This window comes from Gracilinanus agilis, chromosome 3 (genome assembly GCF_016433145.1).
Source record: "Gracilinanus agilis isolate LMUSP501 chromosome 3, AgileGrace, whole genome shotgun sequence".
NCBI lineage: Eukaryota > Metazoa > Chordata > Mammalia > Didelphimorphia > Didelphidae > Gracilinanus > Gracilinanus agilis.
In genome coordinates, this window is record NC_058132.1 from 101,401,569 (window position 1) to 101,418,473 (window position 16,905).

A 16,905-nucleotide genomic window follows, 5' to 3' on the forward strand; every position below is an offset into this window, starting at 1 on the left:
TTTTCTTTCTTTCTTTCTTTCTTTCTTTCTTTCTTTCTTTCTTTCTTTCTTTCTTTCTTTCTTTCTTTCTTTCTTTCTTTCTTTCTCTTTTCTTCCTTCCTTCCTTCTTACCTTCTGTCTTAGAATTAATACTAAGTATTAATAAAGCAGAAGAGTGGTAAGGGCTAGGCAACTGAGGTCAAGTGACTTGCCCAGGGTCGCATAGCTAGAAAGAAATTTCTTTCTTAATGAAGATTGGTGCCTGAACTTATAGTCGTCTGTGAGTGTGCTGAAAGACTAATTACTTATCTGCCCAGGGTTCTGTGGCCTGTATGTTTCAGACCTGAACTCAAGTCTCTCTGACTCTGAGACCAAATCTTTATCCATTATGGCACACAACCTTTCTGGGAATGATCATTACCAGGATCATTGTGGTCCATGCCTCCTGAGTAGTACAGACATTAACAACAGCTGAGTGGCTTTGGTGGTTAAGAAGTGAAGTCCATATTGAATGCAGATCTAGGTACAATTGGCTAAAGAGTTTAAGTCTGGGGAAGAATGTTTTCTGGGGTCAGTGCCAATATCAATAGACTGCCTCCTTTTATCCTAGAGATGTAATCAAGCCTTCCTGAGTGCTTGGAGATCAATCTGTGACTTTGGGGAGTGGACAGAAGCAACTACTGCAATACCAGGCATTGGACTGACTTCTGGACCCCAGATTCGTCCCATTGCCTCCTGTGGTCAGTCCTCCCATGAGTCAAATGATGCTCATAATTTCTGCCCCCGGTCCCCTCACCAGAGCTGCTGAGATAGACAAATGAAATAATGGAGGATAGTTAGAATTCTAGAATCTTAGGTTTGGAAGAAATCTTGGAGGTCTGCAAACTCAACCGAGCAGACATTAGAACATCCCCAGAAAGTAACCCACCTGCTTCTGTTTGGAGACCTCCAGGGATGGAGAGTTCCCTCCCTCAGAAGGGCATTCCTGCCCATTTCATTATTGGAAATCTTTCATCTAATGTCTAAAGCTAGGAAAATGTTTGTTCTGTTGAGCTGAAATCTGCCTCCCTTTTGACTCCTTCATCTGTCCCATTGCTCCTGATGCTGCCTTCTGGGGCCAGGTAGAACCAATCCAATTTCCTTTCCATAGGCCAACCCATCAGATACTGCAGACAGTGATCTTACCCCCCTCCCTTTACTAATGCATACTATACATATAGAAAATGCCAGCAATGGAGATTCTGTTTGTAGATAGGGTTCTAGCTAGGATTGGGATGTTTCTAGGCAAAGGGGGGAGGTTGATAGCTGGTCCCGAGGTGACCTCTGAATTGAAGGAGCTGGATTCGAATGCCTGCTCTGCTACTAGCCCCTGCCCCGGGAGACCTTCAGCAATTTGTTTCCATCTCTGGGTTTCAGTGTCTTGAATAAGGGGATTGGACCAGATTCGAACTATAACGAGAGCAGAATGAACAGGGCGAGATCTGGGAATCGCCTCTGGTTGGTTGGTTGGTTGTTGTCCTTGTGTTTGACTGTATCCTACTGAAGGTATGTCAGGCAGAGTAATGGGTATAGGTAGGGAGAACCTTTGGCTCTGAAGCTTTTGAATGAGTGGAAGAATTTATTTAGATTTTTTACAGCTGAAAGCACGTTAAAATAATCCTTACCTTTGAAGTAGATCTCCCTACAGGCACCATTGGAGAGAGGCATAATTACTAATAACAGTAACTCTCATTCCTATAGTGTTTCTATGATTTCTAAAGCATTTACCTCACAATAGTGCTATTAGATAGTTAGGGCCAGCATTAATAGCTCCGTGTCACCAGAGACTTCCTTCTCTTAGAAACTAAGTATCGGAATTAAGACTTAAATTCTGTTTTCCTTAGTGCAAAGCCAATATTTTGTTTCCAAGACAGAATCAGAACCCCAGAATTTTAGAACAAGGAAGTATCTTAGAGACCATTTAGTCTGGTTTGTACCTGAAAAAGATTCCTCTGCAACATACCCTACCTGTAATTGCTGCTCCTGGGAAGGTTGGAGCTTGGGAGTTCTGAGCTACAGTGGGCGAAATAAGGAAGGGCGAACCGTTCTGGGCCTCTGTTTCCTCATCTGTAAAAAGAAAAGAGAGAAAAAGAAAATCCACTCAGAAGAACTATAAAAATACCTAAAATTTGGGGAGTCTATCTAATAAGACACAAATAGGAATTCCATATGAATAAAACTACAAAACACTTCACAAAAATAAAGATGAATCTGAGTGGTTTGAGAGATATTAACTGCTCATGATTGAGTTAGGGCAATAACAATGAATGTTAATGAAGTTAGTTTACTTATTCATCATCATACCAATCAAACTACCAACAGATTATTAAGATTATTTTATAGAGGGGGCAACTGGGTGGCTCAGTGGATAGAGAGCCAGGCCTAGTAGGAGGTCATAGGTTCAAGTTTGGTCTCAGACACTTCCTAGCTGTGTGACCCTGGGCAAGTCACTTAACCCCCATTGCCTAGCCTTTACTGCTCTTCTGTCTTGGAATCAATACACAGTATTGATTCTAACATGGAAGCTAAGGGTTTTTAAAAAGTGGGAAAAAAGATTATTTTATAGGGTTAGAAAAGATGGTAATTAAATTCATCTGGAGGAACAAAAGGTCAGGTGAATGTTATTATTATTTCCATTTTACAGATGACTTGATATGAACAGAGTGACTTATCCAGAGTTAGAAGGCTAGCTGGTCCATGATTTAGGCTGGATTTGAACTCAGGTCTTTCTGATTCAAGGTTCAGTGCTCTATTCATTGTGCCATCTAGCTGCCTCTGTCATCATAGATTATAAAGCATCAGTTAGAAAGACTTTAAAATATAGAATGTTGGAATATTGAATATTAGAGCTGGCAAAGACCTTTGGGTATACAGTATCAGAGCTGAATGTCAGAACTGGCATGCACTATTAGCATACATGTGTGTAGAATGTCATAGTGGGGAAAGGCCTTAGGATATAGAATTAGAAGGAACTTTAAAGACCACCTAGTCTACCTTGTTCCCCTTTTTTGAAGCTAAGTAGACTGAGGACCAGAGAGACATGACTTGCCCAAGGCCCTAAGTCTAGGCAAGGAAAAGGCAAGTAGGCAATTGTTAGAGTGAAACATCTGTGGTTGTGATGGAAGTGAATGAGAGACATTTACAAATAGGAATAAAACAAAAAATAAATAAAATTAAAATGGTTTAAAATGCATATTTAAGTCTAGAAGGTTCTCTTCTCCATGGTTTATAGATAAGTGCTCTGTGGGAAGTCAAGTGACTTCACTGAAGGTTCAAGGTGTTGAGTGACAGTGACATGACATGGAGGAGGTGGACCTGGAAAAATGGGGAAGATTTAGACAAGTGGGGAGCTGGGAATTTGAGCTCTATCTATGCCAGAGACACCAGGGCAGACCACCAGGCATGAGGGATGCAAGGACGAAAGAGGGTACAGCCACACTGTCTCCACGTCGAGTAGCTAAGCTGCATTTGTCCACCCTTCACATATCTCATCCCATAGAGTTACAGTGGGAGGAACGCCATCCTGTCTTCGCTGCGAGGTACCATATTGGGAATGGACAGAGAGATAGAAACAACCTAGTTCCAGCTCCCAAGAAGCCCACAAGCAAAGGTATGATGTCACATATACTTTAAAAAAGCATGATATGGGCTGATGGGGATATTATTGGGGATCAAGACACTAAATGATAACTCTAGTCCAACTATCAATAATATGGAATTAGGTCTTGATCAATGACACATGTAAAACCCAGTGGAATTGTGTGTTGGCTAAGGAGGATTAGGGGGGTTTGGGGGAGAGGGAAAGAACATGAAATATGTAACTATGGGAAAATATTCAAAATAAAATAAAATTAAAATAATTAAAAAGCATGATACCAGGTAGATGGTGGCAAGGGGCAAGGAGGGACCCAGAGTAATTAGAGGCAGATCTGAGATTTGAACTTGGGTTTCACGTCTCTTAAGGTCAATGCTTGGGATTTCTGCATCGCTTCCTTGTGATCTCTGGGTTTAATAATCACTGCATTTATTCTCAGTGGGTTGGCCTTTTGTGTTGTTTTTATTTACATTACTCTAAAATATGTGTATGCTCTGGTTCTGCTTTCTTTGCTTAGAATCAGTTCATACCAGATTTCTCGCGTTTCTCCGAGTTCCTCATGATCATTTTTTCTGTGTGTGGCATAGTAATATCCCTCTTCATTCATATACCATAATTTGTTCCATTATTATTGGTGGGCACTCGTTTTTTTTTCTACTCTTTTGCTAACACCAAAGTTCTGCTGTTAATATTTTGGTACCTACAAGGTCTTTTTTGTTGTCCATGACTCCTGGAGTTCGTGCCGAGTAGTGGAATCTCTGGGCCAAAAGGTTTGAATAGTGACTTTGTTCACACTTTTTTGAGATCTATTAATGACCCATTCTGATGTTTGGAAGGAGGGTCTGTTGCTGCAGGCCGGGCAAGGAGCAGCTATGGACAAGATCCTGGAAGCCGTGATGCTGTCATCGTACCCCACCAACGTGAAGCAAGGGCTGGCACGGCGGGTGATCGAGGCAGCGAAGCAGCCCATGGACAGTGCGCAGTGTTGGGCCATGCTGGAGCTGTCCACCAAACTCTACCTAGTGGGTGACACCAAGTTCAAGCGGGAGATTGGGCAGGAGGTCCTGGAGGTCTACGGCCGATACCACCTCGAGGCCTTTGTGGAGTTCTTTAATGCTCATTTCCTCCTGACTCTGCTGCAGGAGGGCTATGGGACCCCAGGCCACCCCAGCCCCTACGTGCTAGATTACGTCCAGCTGGGCCTCCAGTTCATCCCTGAGGGCCCAGCCGCTGAGGGGGTCTTTGCCTTACTCCGCCTGGAGGTCCTGAGAAAGGTGTGCGAACGGCCCGGCCCCAGGCAGTGTGCCAAGGTGGCCCGCCTGCTGAGCCAGTACCCACGCTGCATTCCAGATGGCAGACACCGGCTGCTCTTCTGCCAGCAGCTGGTTCGCTGCATCGGGCAATTCCAGTGCCTGGCAGAGGGGGAGGAGGGCATTGTGGAGTTCTTGAGCCATGTGAACCGAGTGAGCGGGCTCTTACCTAAAATTTGGAGGGCCCAAGCCTCCTCCATCCTGCCATCCCTGAAGGAGCTGTTTGCCATCATCTCCTCCACAGGTACTCAGGAGTGGGAGGTTTGTGGAGACGGGGCTGGGCACTGGGCACAGAAAGATATGTGTGTGTGTGTGTGTGTGTGTGTGTGTGTATGGATCCTGGCATTAAACATACACCATAGGACATCAGAGCTTCAGAGGATTACCTAGTCTAGCCTCCTCCCATCTTGTCATTTTATAGATATGGAAACTGAGGTTTAGGGAAGTGGGGAATGTCTTTTTCCAAGTTCGCAGTGTGTTAGCCCTGGGACGAGGACCCGGATCTCCTGCCTGGGCTCAGGGCTCTTTCTCTAGGGCCACTCACAATAGATAACTGTGACCCTGCTCATACCTCCCCACACCATCCATGGAGGGGCACACGTGCCCATTGTGGGCCATCACAAGCATCTGAGAGCAATTTGGGAGCGGGGAAGGTCTAGAATGACAATTTTATTGGCATGGGCAATCTCTAGTGTAGAAACTCCTTCTACCAATCAGTGAAGGTGGACAAGTATGTGTCATTAACTAATTAAAAGCATTCATTAAATGCTTTGTACATACCAGACATTATGTTAAATGGTGGGGATTCACAGAAAGGGGAAGAAAAAGTCTGCCCTCAAGGGGCTCCCAGTCTACAAACAGAGACATCAAGTAAATATATACAGGCAAGATGGAAAATAACCCTGGCTGGGGAAGGCTTTAGTAGATGGGAATGGTGAGGAGGGGGTCCCTGAAAGGTTGCCTGCACAAAGAGAGGATCGACTGAGGCCCTGAACTTTTTTTTTGAATGCCAAATAATTTTTTCTTTAGAATGGCAAGGGAAGGGCTGGAGGGATGGCGGTCACCAGCTGTATGTGATCTTTGTTCAAGGATCCAAAGCCTTAGGTTATCCGTGTGGGATTTTGCAGCTTTCTCCTTGGTCTAGACAAGTGATTCCCAAAGTGGGCACCACCGTTCCCTGGTGGGTGCTGCAGCGATCCAGAGGGGTGGTGATGGCTGCAGGTGCATTTGGGGGTGGTGAATAACTGTAAGGGGGCGGTGATAGTAGGTGACAGGGGTCTAAGTGATATTTTTTCTAGAAAGGGGGCGGTAGGCCAAAAAAGTTTGGGAACCACTAGCCTAGGGTATGCTCCTCCACCCTGTACTCTCTAGTCTTAAAAGATGGTGATCCCAGGAGCATTAGGTGAGTGACATTTCACGATGGTCCCTTCATCATCTACTAACTCCTAGGGTTGCGGTGAGGGAGAATTGCTCCATAAAAGCGCCTTGGCCATCATCACTTTTTTTGTTGTTGTTTTTTTTATTTGTTTTTTACATATTAAAATATTTTTATTTTTGGAAGATATTTGAGGCAATTTAGTATCAACAGCCTCTAGTCCTTATAAAATTGTAGACTTACACAACTTTTATAGCTTGGTTATTTGGGAGAATTTAAGTGCATCACTGGTGTTCCTGACAAAAGAAAGTGGATGGGCGAGGGGAGCCCTGTCTGAATTATTCCATCAACCAAGCTTCTGGCCTCAGCTTTCTTGAACCGTGGGAGGAGGCAGCTCATGCATGTGGGGAGAGGTTCAGGCTCTGGCCTGGCCCCCATGGCCCATGGGTCTGGTCTGATGGGGATGTAGAGGGAGGCATACCCCCGCATCCCTCGTGCCTAGGCAGAGCGCAGATACGTGACCTCCGCAGCTCTACAGCACGTGCAAAGCCAGGGCCTACACAGTCCACTCAAGTCAAGCTGAACCACCCAACATGAGGGAGACCAAAGAAAGGCCAACACGCACCCCAAGACCCAAGCTCTGCACCCAGCTTCTCAGCCGTACGAACAGGCATAGACACAAGCACACAATGCACCTAGAAACTCAATTTGCTGACCTGATTTCAAGGAATAGCAGCCTGTTCTGTGACTGAATATGGAGTGTGTGTGTGTATGTGTGTGTGTATGTGTGTGTGTGTGTGTGTGTGTGTGCACTATATAGACACATAATCATAAAGCGTATCCTTATGCTACATCCACTTCCATAGTCCACTTCTCCCCCATCTTCATCCCTGGGCTTTGCTTCCTCTGCAATTGTGAGGCAGGTAGGTAGAGCGCTGGACTTGGAGTCGGCAAAAGAGTTTAAATTCTGCCTCAGAACCTTAGAAGCTCAGTTTTCTCATCTGTAAAATGGGGGCAGCTAGTGGATTGAGAGCCAGGTGTAGATATGGGAGGTTCTGGGTTCAAATGTGGCCTCAGATCCTTCTTGGCTGTGTGATCCTACACAAATTAAATGGGAGTTAATTGCTTAGCCCTAAGCTTCTAAGGTAAGGGGTTAAAAATAAAACAAAATAAAATAAAATGGGGCTAATAATAGTACCTACCTCCCAGGGTTGCCATGAGGAGTGGAGACGAGAATTCCTGGGTTCTGGTCTCGCCTCAGATACTTCCCAGTGGTGTGACCCTGGGCAAGTCACTTAATCCCTATTTTCTAGCCCGAGCTTCTAAGGTAGAAGGTAAGGGTTTAAATTTAAAATACAACACAACACAACACAACACAACACAATACAATACAATACAACACAATACAATATAATACAATACAATACAATAAAACAAAACAGGGATGATAATACTAGTACTCCTCTCCCAAAGCTGCCATGAATATCAAATAAGATAACACATATAAAGTGCTTTACAAGCCTTCAAGCATAATAGAAAGCATTTATTAAGCAGGTTCTATATGCAAGGCATTCATTTATTGCGTTAGGGGAAAAGGGTACAAAGACAGAAGTGGAAAACAGTGCCCACCCTCAAGGAGCTTACACTCTTCCTGACTTGCCTTAAAATTTGCTCCTTTGGATCCCTAGCAGTTGGGGAGCAGGAATGGGGGGGTTGGCAGAGAGGGGTGGGCTAGGAAATGGGATGGATGCCTCTGTCTCAGCCATTTAGCTCTGGTTTCTGCCTTGGTCCCCAGAGGAGCAGGAGCCTCCTTCCAATGCCTTGGCCAGTGTCGTCCAGTACGTGCCCCTGGAGCTCATGGACGGGGTGATCAGGAACCTCACCAATGATGATAGCATCACAGATGCCCAGATGATGACAGCTATCAGCAGGTAGGAGGCAGCAGCAGCAGCAGGGAAGCCGGGGATGGGGGGAGCTCCTTCACTGACCTTTAGGAATGGAGAGGGCTTTCTGAACTTTGTTGGGGGAAGAAGACTATTAGGAGGGCAGGTTTTTTTTTTTTCTTGGCAGGTGGCCCCAGCTATCTGGGTTCAGGAGAATCAGGGACTAGTCACAACTTGGTCACTTACTGGTTGTATAACCTTGGGCAAGTCACCTTTCCTCTCTAGGACTCAGTTTCCCCTTCTGTAAAATGAGAGCACACCAGATGATCCTTAAGGTCTCTTCTAGCACTGACATTCTTGGGGTCCATGATTCTATTTTGCCCCTCTGATGTGAGGCCAATCCGGGATGGGGAAATTCTCACTGACCAAAGTTTGTCTAAGACTAGATTCTGAGTAAGATGAAGTTGAATTTCCCTGCTTTCTTTAGGTAGCTGCCCAGTGCCTTCCTACTAGAACAGACGGCTCCTTACATAGTTCCTTGGTACCTGAAAATTAGGTTTTGCTCTGTCGTTGACTATTTGTCCTAAAACTTGTCTGACAATTTTCAGCTAGTACCAAGAGACCCCTTAGATCTCCTTGTCCCATTCTTTGTATTTTTGCTCTTTCATGAGCAGAACAGAAAGATCAAATAACTGCCATAACATGCATATGAAAACTGGAACAACCAAGAGAAGAAAAGCATGGTCCCTGGGCAATAATGGCATACAAATTTATGAAGTGTTCAATATTTTTTAAACTTGGTGTCCCATGGGGCTTTTGCTTTTCTACCTTTGATCTCCTTGGGGAACGTGTCTTGCAGTAGGGGCATTGGGTCAGTTACTTTTTCTTTTTTGGTCACTTTTTCTTGCATATTTCCAGATTGTTTTCCAGAATGGTTGGACCAAGCTTCAGCTGCACCAACAGTATATGTGTGTGCCTGTCCTCCCATAGCCCCTCCAATACTGACTGGGGGCATTTTTGTTTTTGACAATTTGCTGAGAGAGGCAAAACTTCAGAATTGCTCTAAGTAACATTTCTCTTCTGATCAGTGACTTGGATCATTTAAAATATAGTCAGAGCCAGCTTGTAATTCTTCTTTTGAAAACTGATTCATATCCTTTGACTACTTATCTTCTAGAGAAACTCTGTGCCTTTACATATTTGTGCTGATTCTGTCTTTGATATCAGACTTTAATCAGTGATGTTTGATAGAAAATTGCATTTTCCCCCTACTCAATGATTTCTCCTTTTATTTTAGCTGCTTTGATTCATGCCAAAGCTTTCAAATTTTATGTCATCAGAACTGTCTTGTGTGATTTCCTCTCTCCTTTGTTGGTTAGGAATTCTTCCTGTAGCCATATTTTGAAAGGTATCTTTTGATTTTTTTCTAGTTATATTTTCTATATTTCTATGAGGCAACATGGCATATTATATAGAGAGAAATGGCCTCAGGTGCCATCTCCTTGAGACCCTGGGCAAGTCACTTCACCTCTTCCTCAGTTTCTTTCTCTGCAAAATGGGGATAATAATAGTATCTACCTCCAGGGTTGTTATGATAAGGATTAAATGAGACAGAGAGGGAGGGATTCACTTCTACCTGGGATGATAGTAATGAGAGGAAGAGTAGCTATTTAAATTATATATCTATTATTCCATTTGATCCTTATAACCCTGGGTTGTAGGTATTATTATCACCATTTTATAGAGATGGAAACAGAGACTGAGAAAGTTTGTGAATTGCCTTTGGTAAAACAGCTAGTGAATCTGGGAAGCTGGATTTCTACCCTGGATATCTTGTCCTTATTTGTACCCAAGATACCTCCCTGACTCCTGACTTTTTTCTTGTGCACTTCAGAATTTAAGCAGGGCCTTCATGGTGGTTAGGTTTTCAATAAGTAGAGACAGAGGAACTAGGGAATGATGAAGGAAGATAGGAAAGGTCAGGATGTGTTTGGGGAATAGCAAATAGTCTAGTTCAGCTGAAATTTGTAAAGGAAAATGCTCGAGATGAATCTAGAAAGGCTAAACTCTGAACGGTCTTGAAAGTCAGGTGGCTTCTGTACACCCCTGCCTGGACCCCACGTTATAGCAAGCCTCGAGTCCTGCCCCGAGCTGTTTCCCTCTTTTAACCTGGTCCTCTCATAGAGTTGGTGGTTGTTTTTTTGTTTTTTTGTTTTGTTTTTTTTTAATGATGTTGTAGATCAGATTTTTGCATGGGAAGAAAGGATGAACTGGATGACCTCTGAGGACTCTTCCAACTAAAATGTGTCGATCTCTTTCTCTCCACTCTTCCCCCAAGCTGTGGCCTGAGCAGGGATGAGGACTTCCCCAGATAGGTAGAGCAGAGGTACATGCACTCTACCCCATCACAGGCTCATTCCCCTAGGGGGGTGCCCATGCTTGGCTCCATCTTGAGCTTCGTCTAAGAGCTGATAGAGCTAAATAGGAGCCCCACTTTATTAGCCCCTCTTCTTCTGGCTCTCAGATAGAGGCAGAATGAGCAGATTCCTCAAACTGTTGGGGAAATAGAGTGAGCTCCCGCCCCTTTATATTGCCCCAGTAAAATAATTAAGTATTCTCAGGGGCCGAGATGCAAAGTTTGAGAAAATGCCTTAAAAGCTACTGGCAGGGGTTCAAGTTCAAGCCAGACTACCTCCAGAGACCACAGCAAGGAATGGAGAGAAGGGAGAAGTAGGCATAGGAGAAGAGATGATGAACAGTGAGTCAGTGCCAGGTCTGAGGCCGTGTCTTGGGGCTGGCTTGGGATCCTATCCCATTATGGCTCTGCCTGCCTTTGACTTGCAAAGATGAACCCTGTCCAGGGGCTCTGGCTATCACAGGAAGGAAGAAGCAGGTAGAGACAGGGGGAGGAAAGGTTCTATTTGCCACCTGTCTATGGACTTTTGGAAGCACTGAATCTTAATATCCCAGAATTATAAACTTGTACTATGTCAGAAATGTATTCATTATCTGTTAGAAATAGACTCACAGATTCCTGGAATCTTACAAACTTAGAGAATTTTAGAAAAACAAACAAAAAAAAAAGGCTTTCCAGACCTTGAAATATCCTAAAAATGTGACTTTTTAGAATCAGGAATTTAAAAATATTCATCGAGTCTTGGAAACATCCTCGTAGAATCATAGAGACATAGACAGTCATTAAATATTTACTAAGCATTTACTATGGGCCAAGTACTGGGATAGGCACTGGGAATATAAAAGACTAAAATAAAATAAACCCTGCCCTCCGGGAGCTCACATTCTATCAGGGAAAGAGTGTGGACATCTTTTAAAAAAATAGACAAAGTGATACATTGAATCTTGAAAACTTAGAATCTTAAAATAATAGAATTTCATTGCTGAAAGGGACCTTAGAGGCCATCTCTTACCCAAGGAAGGGATGTCTTCTGGAGCATCCCTAATAAATGGTGTCTGGTCTTTGCCTGAATAAATTTATGGTTGAGATGTTCACTGTGTCAGGAGGCAGCTCATTAGGATCATAGCTTTAGAGCTGAAAGGACCTTCAGAGGCCATCTAATTCAGATCCTCACATTTTGCAGATGAGGAAACTGAGGCCATGGAGGTCAAATGACTCGTTTGATTGTCACACAGCCGGTAAATACTAGAGCTTGAGGCCCTTTGACCCTAAATCCAGTGATCTTTCCAGGCTCTATACTGCCCCTCCAGAAGATCCGTTGGTCAGCTACTCTTGAACAACTGTTTTGGTCAGAGTCAAATAAGACAAAAGGTCTGTAGCCTCAGGGAGCTGGTGTGCTGCCTGGAGAGAAAGAGAATCAAAATGACTTCTGTACTGTCAGGCCATTAATCCACAAATATTTATTGAATGGCTATTTAATTTGTTCAACCAGGGGGTGGAAAAAGGCAGAATATGTAATATAAAGGAAAAATTCTAGATTGAGAGTCAGGAACCCCGAGTTCTAGTCCTAACTGCCACTAAACTCCTTGTTCATATTGGCCTAGTCTTTTCCCCTCTTTGGGCCTCAGTTTCCTCATCTATAAATTGAAGGAATTCTTAACTTTTTTTGGTCACAGTCTTTTTTTTTTTAAGGCAGAAAAGTCCATGGAACCTTTCTCGGAATCATTTTTTAACATGCATAAAATAAAATGCATAGGATTACGATGGAAACCATTATATCAAAATATGTAAAATATTTTTAAATATTTAATTTAAATACTTAATTTATATTTTCAACATTTAATTTTGAATGTTTATTTCTATTTCTATTAATTTTATCTATTATACTTAGATATTTTATTTCTATTTTAATGTTTCTATTGAAATATTTATTAGTAACAGAATTTATCCACAAGTTCCAACCCCTTTCCACCTTCCCCACATCTCAGATATTGTCCAGGAGACAGACACCCATTTCACTGTTCATTATCCCTTATAGTTCTTTCCAAGTTGTTTTTTTTAATTAGCTCACTCATCATTTCTTATGGAGTAGTAGTATTCTATCACAATCATATACCATAATTTGATGAGCCATTTCCCAATTGATAGGTGTCCCCTTGATTTCCAGTTCTTTGCCACCACAAAGAGAGATACTATAAATATTTTGCAACGTATTGGTTCTTTTCCTCTTTCCCTGATCTCCTTGGGAAGTAGACTGGTTCTAAGGGTATACACAGTTTTATAACTCTATTGTAATTTCAAATTGCTCTCCAGAATATTTAGATCAGTTCACAGCTCCACCAACAGAGTATTAGTATCTCCATTTTTTCATGTAAATATATTAATTAAAATTTTTTTTAATCCTAGTTCATGGGCCCCAGGTTAAAAACCTCTGTATTGGATGATCTCTGAGCTCCCTTTCATCTCTTATAATTTGTGCATCTTACATACATTTCGAGTTTCTGTTATGTGCTGGAATAATTGGTCCATAGAATTTTAGTGCTAGAAGAGACCTTAAAAGTCAACTGGGGCAGCTAGGTGGCTCAGTTGATTGAGAGCCAGGCCCAGAGATGGAAGTTCCTGGGTTCAAATGCAGCCTCAGACATTTCCTAGCTGTGTGACCTTGGGTAAATCACCAAGCCCAATTTGTCTAGGCCTACAACTCTTCTGTGTTGGAACCAATATATAGTATTGATTCTAAGATGGAAGGTAAGAATTAAAAAAAAAAAGTCAACTAGTCCATGACACAAAATAAAATAAACTGAATCAGAGAAACAACATACACGATGATTACATAAATGAAAGTATAACTCCAAAGCAAAGTTGAATGCTGCTGCTACATTATAATAAAATTTAGCCCCAAAGTAGAAATAGATATAAGAAGGAATTTCCACTCTACCAAACTCACCCTATTTCTTTGTAGAGTAGGGGACTATAGATCTGGAACACAGCCTATAGTGTGAGACATTTTTGGCATCTTGGTTAATTTGCTCAATTTTTTCTTTGGTTCATAGAATTTTCCTCTCTTTTCTTCATAATGATAAGGGCTGGCCCTCTGGGAAGGGCAGGGGTGGGGTGAGGGTGGAGAAGATCTACAATGGGGGTGAAGGCAATAAGAAAAAAAACAAAAAAAATTTATTTTTTAAAACCTACCATTCCAACCTCCCACAATTTACACAGGAAGAAACTGATGGATGACTGGAGAGGGGAAGCAGCTTGCCCAGGGTTGCACAGTGAGTTAGTGGCCCAGACAGGACTAGAGATCAGGTCTTCTGACTCTTTAATCTAATATTTTCTTGTGCACGACAACATGGGAGATACAGAGATGATTTAGACACTAACCCTGCCTTCAAGCAGCTCACAGTCCAGTACGGGAGATAAGACATGGACGCAGATAAGTATGATTGGAGGCAGACTAAAACATTATTCAGTGCCTGCTGTGTGTAGAGCACTCTTGGGTACCAGGGGGATAATGAGATAAATATGTACAAATTGCCTGCTGAAGTCGAAGGGAGGAGAGCTCCCTTCTGTTTGGGGGGATCAGGGGAGGCTCCAATGTAAAGCACTATGAGCTTGATTCTGTCTGTCATGACCCCAGTGGTAATATTGGGGATAGCTCACATTCACTTAGTTTATAAAGGACGGTTCTCCTATCCCCTCTTTTATGGAGGAGGTGCAAGTATTATAAGCTCCATTTTTCAGATGAGGGAATTAGAGCTCAGAGAAATCGGTTGATTTGCCCAAGATCTCATAGCTAAGTCATTGCTGGAGCCAGGATTCTAAACTGAGCCTTTGGCATCGAGTCTTATGCTCTCTCTACTGTATCATGCTGCAGAACTGGTTTCCTGGGGGCTAAGAGCATGTTTTGGGATGACCAAGCCTCTCTCGGGGCAGTGACCTGGAAGATTGGGACCTGGCATGGTGAGGAGTTGGCAACTAGCGGGGTGTGGTGTGACCTCTTCAGTGGGTCTAGACCCTGGAGTTTGGGGGAGGCGGCAGTGGAGTGGATGGAATAGCCCCTGTGCTGGAGAAGGACATAAGGGGTGCACCCGGACCAACAACCTTTAACCTCCTGGGCTGGCCATGGAGTTAGAACTAACCATAGACAAGAGTTGAAGGCTACCTGGATGATATCCAACCACTGACCTGTGCCTTTTTTTTCTTTCCTTTTAATTTAAACTCTCCTAACTCTTTTAGGATGATCGACTGGGTGTGTTGGCCCCTGGGGAAAAACATAGACAAGTGGATCATCACGTTGCTAAAGGGCCTAGCAGCTGTTAAGAAGTTCAGCATTTTGATTGAAGTCTCTCTCTCCAAAATAGAGAAGGTCAGCACCCATTCCAAATACCCTCTTAGGACCGGGCCAAAAAGCCCAGCACATGGAAGCCTGGGGGAAACTAGGGCCATTGATACAGAAATGGATGTGGTCTTGACAGGCTCCATAGTGAGGAGCATTGTGGGTTAGTGAGAAGAAGACTGGGCTGGGAATCAGGAGACAAGGGCTAGGTCCCTGTGTGATTTGGGGCAAGTCATTTCCTTGGGTCTCCTTACCTTTGAAATTCTCATAATTTCTCAGGTTGGATTAGATCATTTCTAAGTTCCCTTACAGTTCTCATGCTCTATGATCTAAAATTCCTCCCAGCTCTGACCTTGTGTCCTAAGGTGCTTCCCAGCTCTGACATTTTGTTTTTTAAGGTCCCTTTTAGCTCTGACATTCTGTGTTCTAAGTTCCCTCCTAAGCTTGGATGTTTTATGTTCTAAAACCCCTTCCAGCTCTGACATTCTGGGTTCTAAGGTCCTCCTAAACTCCAGTGTTCTGTGTTCTAAGACCCCTCCCAGTTCTGACATTCTGGGTTTTAAGGTCCTTCCTAAGCTCTGACATTCTATGCTCTAAGAGCCCTCCTAGTTCTGATATTCTGTGTTCTAAAGTCCATCCCAATTCTGACATTCTCTGTTCTAAGCTCCCGTCTAGCTCTGACATTCTGTATTCTAAGAACCCTCCAAGCTCTGACATTCTATGATCTAAGGCCCCTTCCAACTCTAACATTGTGTGTTCAGTGTTCTGCATTCTGTAGTCTAAGATTTCCTTCAAGTTCTAATGTTCTATATTAGATCCTATACAAAATTCTTTGCTTAGTATTGGGTATAGAAAGATAAATATGACAACATGACACATTTATGTGTCATATTATTATGACACATTATGACACATATTAATATGACCTATTACAAATGAACTTCTAGTCGAATGAGAAAGATATGTACAGAAATAATTATAATATGAAGGAGTGATAAAGTACAAAGGGAGGTCTCTTCCAGCTCTAACATTCTTTGTTCTATGCTCTCTTCCAGTTCTGACTTTCTGTGTTCTAACAGTCTTTATTTCTAAGGTTTCATCCAGTTCTAATATCCTTTGAGTCTGTGAGCTATCCATTAAACAGCTGTGTGCACAGAGGCACCTTTGGCACTGAGGGGGAGGTGGAGTCCAGTAAGATAAAGTCCACTCCTCACTCTCCGGACTTCTCCACCTCCCTGCCAGCAGCCTTCTCACCCTGGTGATACCTCCACCCTGCGGCTCTCTCTTCTGATTGGTGAGTCTTTGGCCCAGTCCACCATTCCATGAGGTGCCCAGGCCATGCTTACTTCACTGCTGACTCCACTCCTTACTCTCTGGACTTCACCTCCTCATTAGCAGCCTTGTTCCCCTCTCTTCACTACTACCCCTCTCAATTTTCCAACTCCCCATTATTGTTGTCTTCTTCCATTAGAATGTAAGCTCCTCAAGGGTAAGGACTGTCTTGTTTACTTGTATTTGTAGCCCCAGCACTTAGCACAGTGCCTGACACACAGTAAATGCTTAATAAATGCTTGTGCTCTCTTTCTCTCTTTTTTCTCTTTACTTGTCCTACTTTTTTCTCTCCTCTCCTTTCCTTTTTTCTCTTCCTTCATTTCTTTCATTTTCTTTCTTTATTCCTTTCTTTTTCTTTTCTTTTTCCCCTCCCTCCTGCCTTCTTTCCTTCCTTCCTTTTCTCTCCTTCTCTCCCTCCTTCCTTCCTTCTCTTTTTATCTCTCTCTCTAATCTTCCTTCCTTCCTTCCTTCTCTCCTTCTCTTCCTCCTTCCTTCCTTCCTTCTCTCCCTCTTTTCTTCCTTCTCTTTTTATCTCTCTCCCTAATCTTCCTTCCTTCCTTCCTTCCTTCCTTCCTTCCTTCCTTCCTTCCTTCCTTCCTTCCTTCCTTCCTTCCTTCCTTCCTTCCTTCCTTTCCTTCCT

General features: G+C 43.1%; 1 protein-coding gene and 1 non-coding gene across 2 annotated transcripts in view; both read left to right on the top strand.

The window, feature by feature from the left end:
- The first annotated feature begins 4,485 nt into the window (after nucleotides 1-4,485).
- The window catches only part of USP35 (ubiquitin specific peptidase 35), a 54,658-nt gene continuing 42,238 nt past the window's right edge, over nucleotides 4,486-16,905 (top strand). The window contains exons 1-3 of the mRNA XM_044668929.1: nucleotides 4,486-5,167; nucleotides 8,094-8,229; nucleotides 14,834-14,963. Coding sequence (XP_044524864.1) covers nucleotides 4,486-5,167; nucleotides 8,094-8,229; nucleotides 14,834-14,963 — 948 coding nt within the window. The remainder of the gene's footprint in view (nucleotides 5,168-8,093; nucleotides 8,230-14,833; nucleotides 14,964-16,905) is intronic.
- LOC123243425 lies at nucleotides 8,870-8,973 on the top strand. Its single transcript, XR_006505955.1, has one exon. It is a non-coding gene; the product is annotated as a U6 spliceosomal RNA (small nuclear RNA).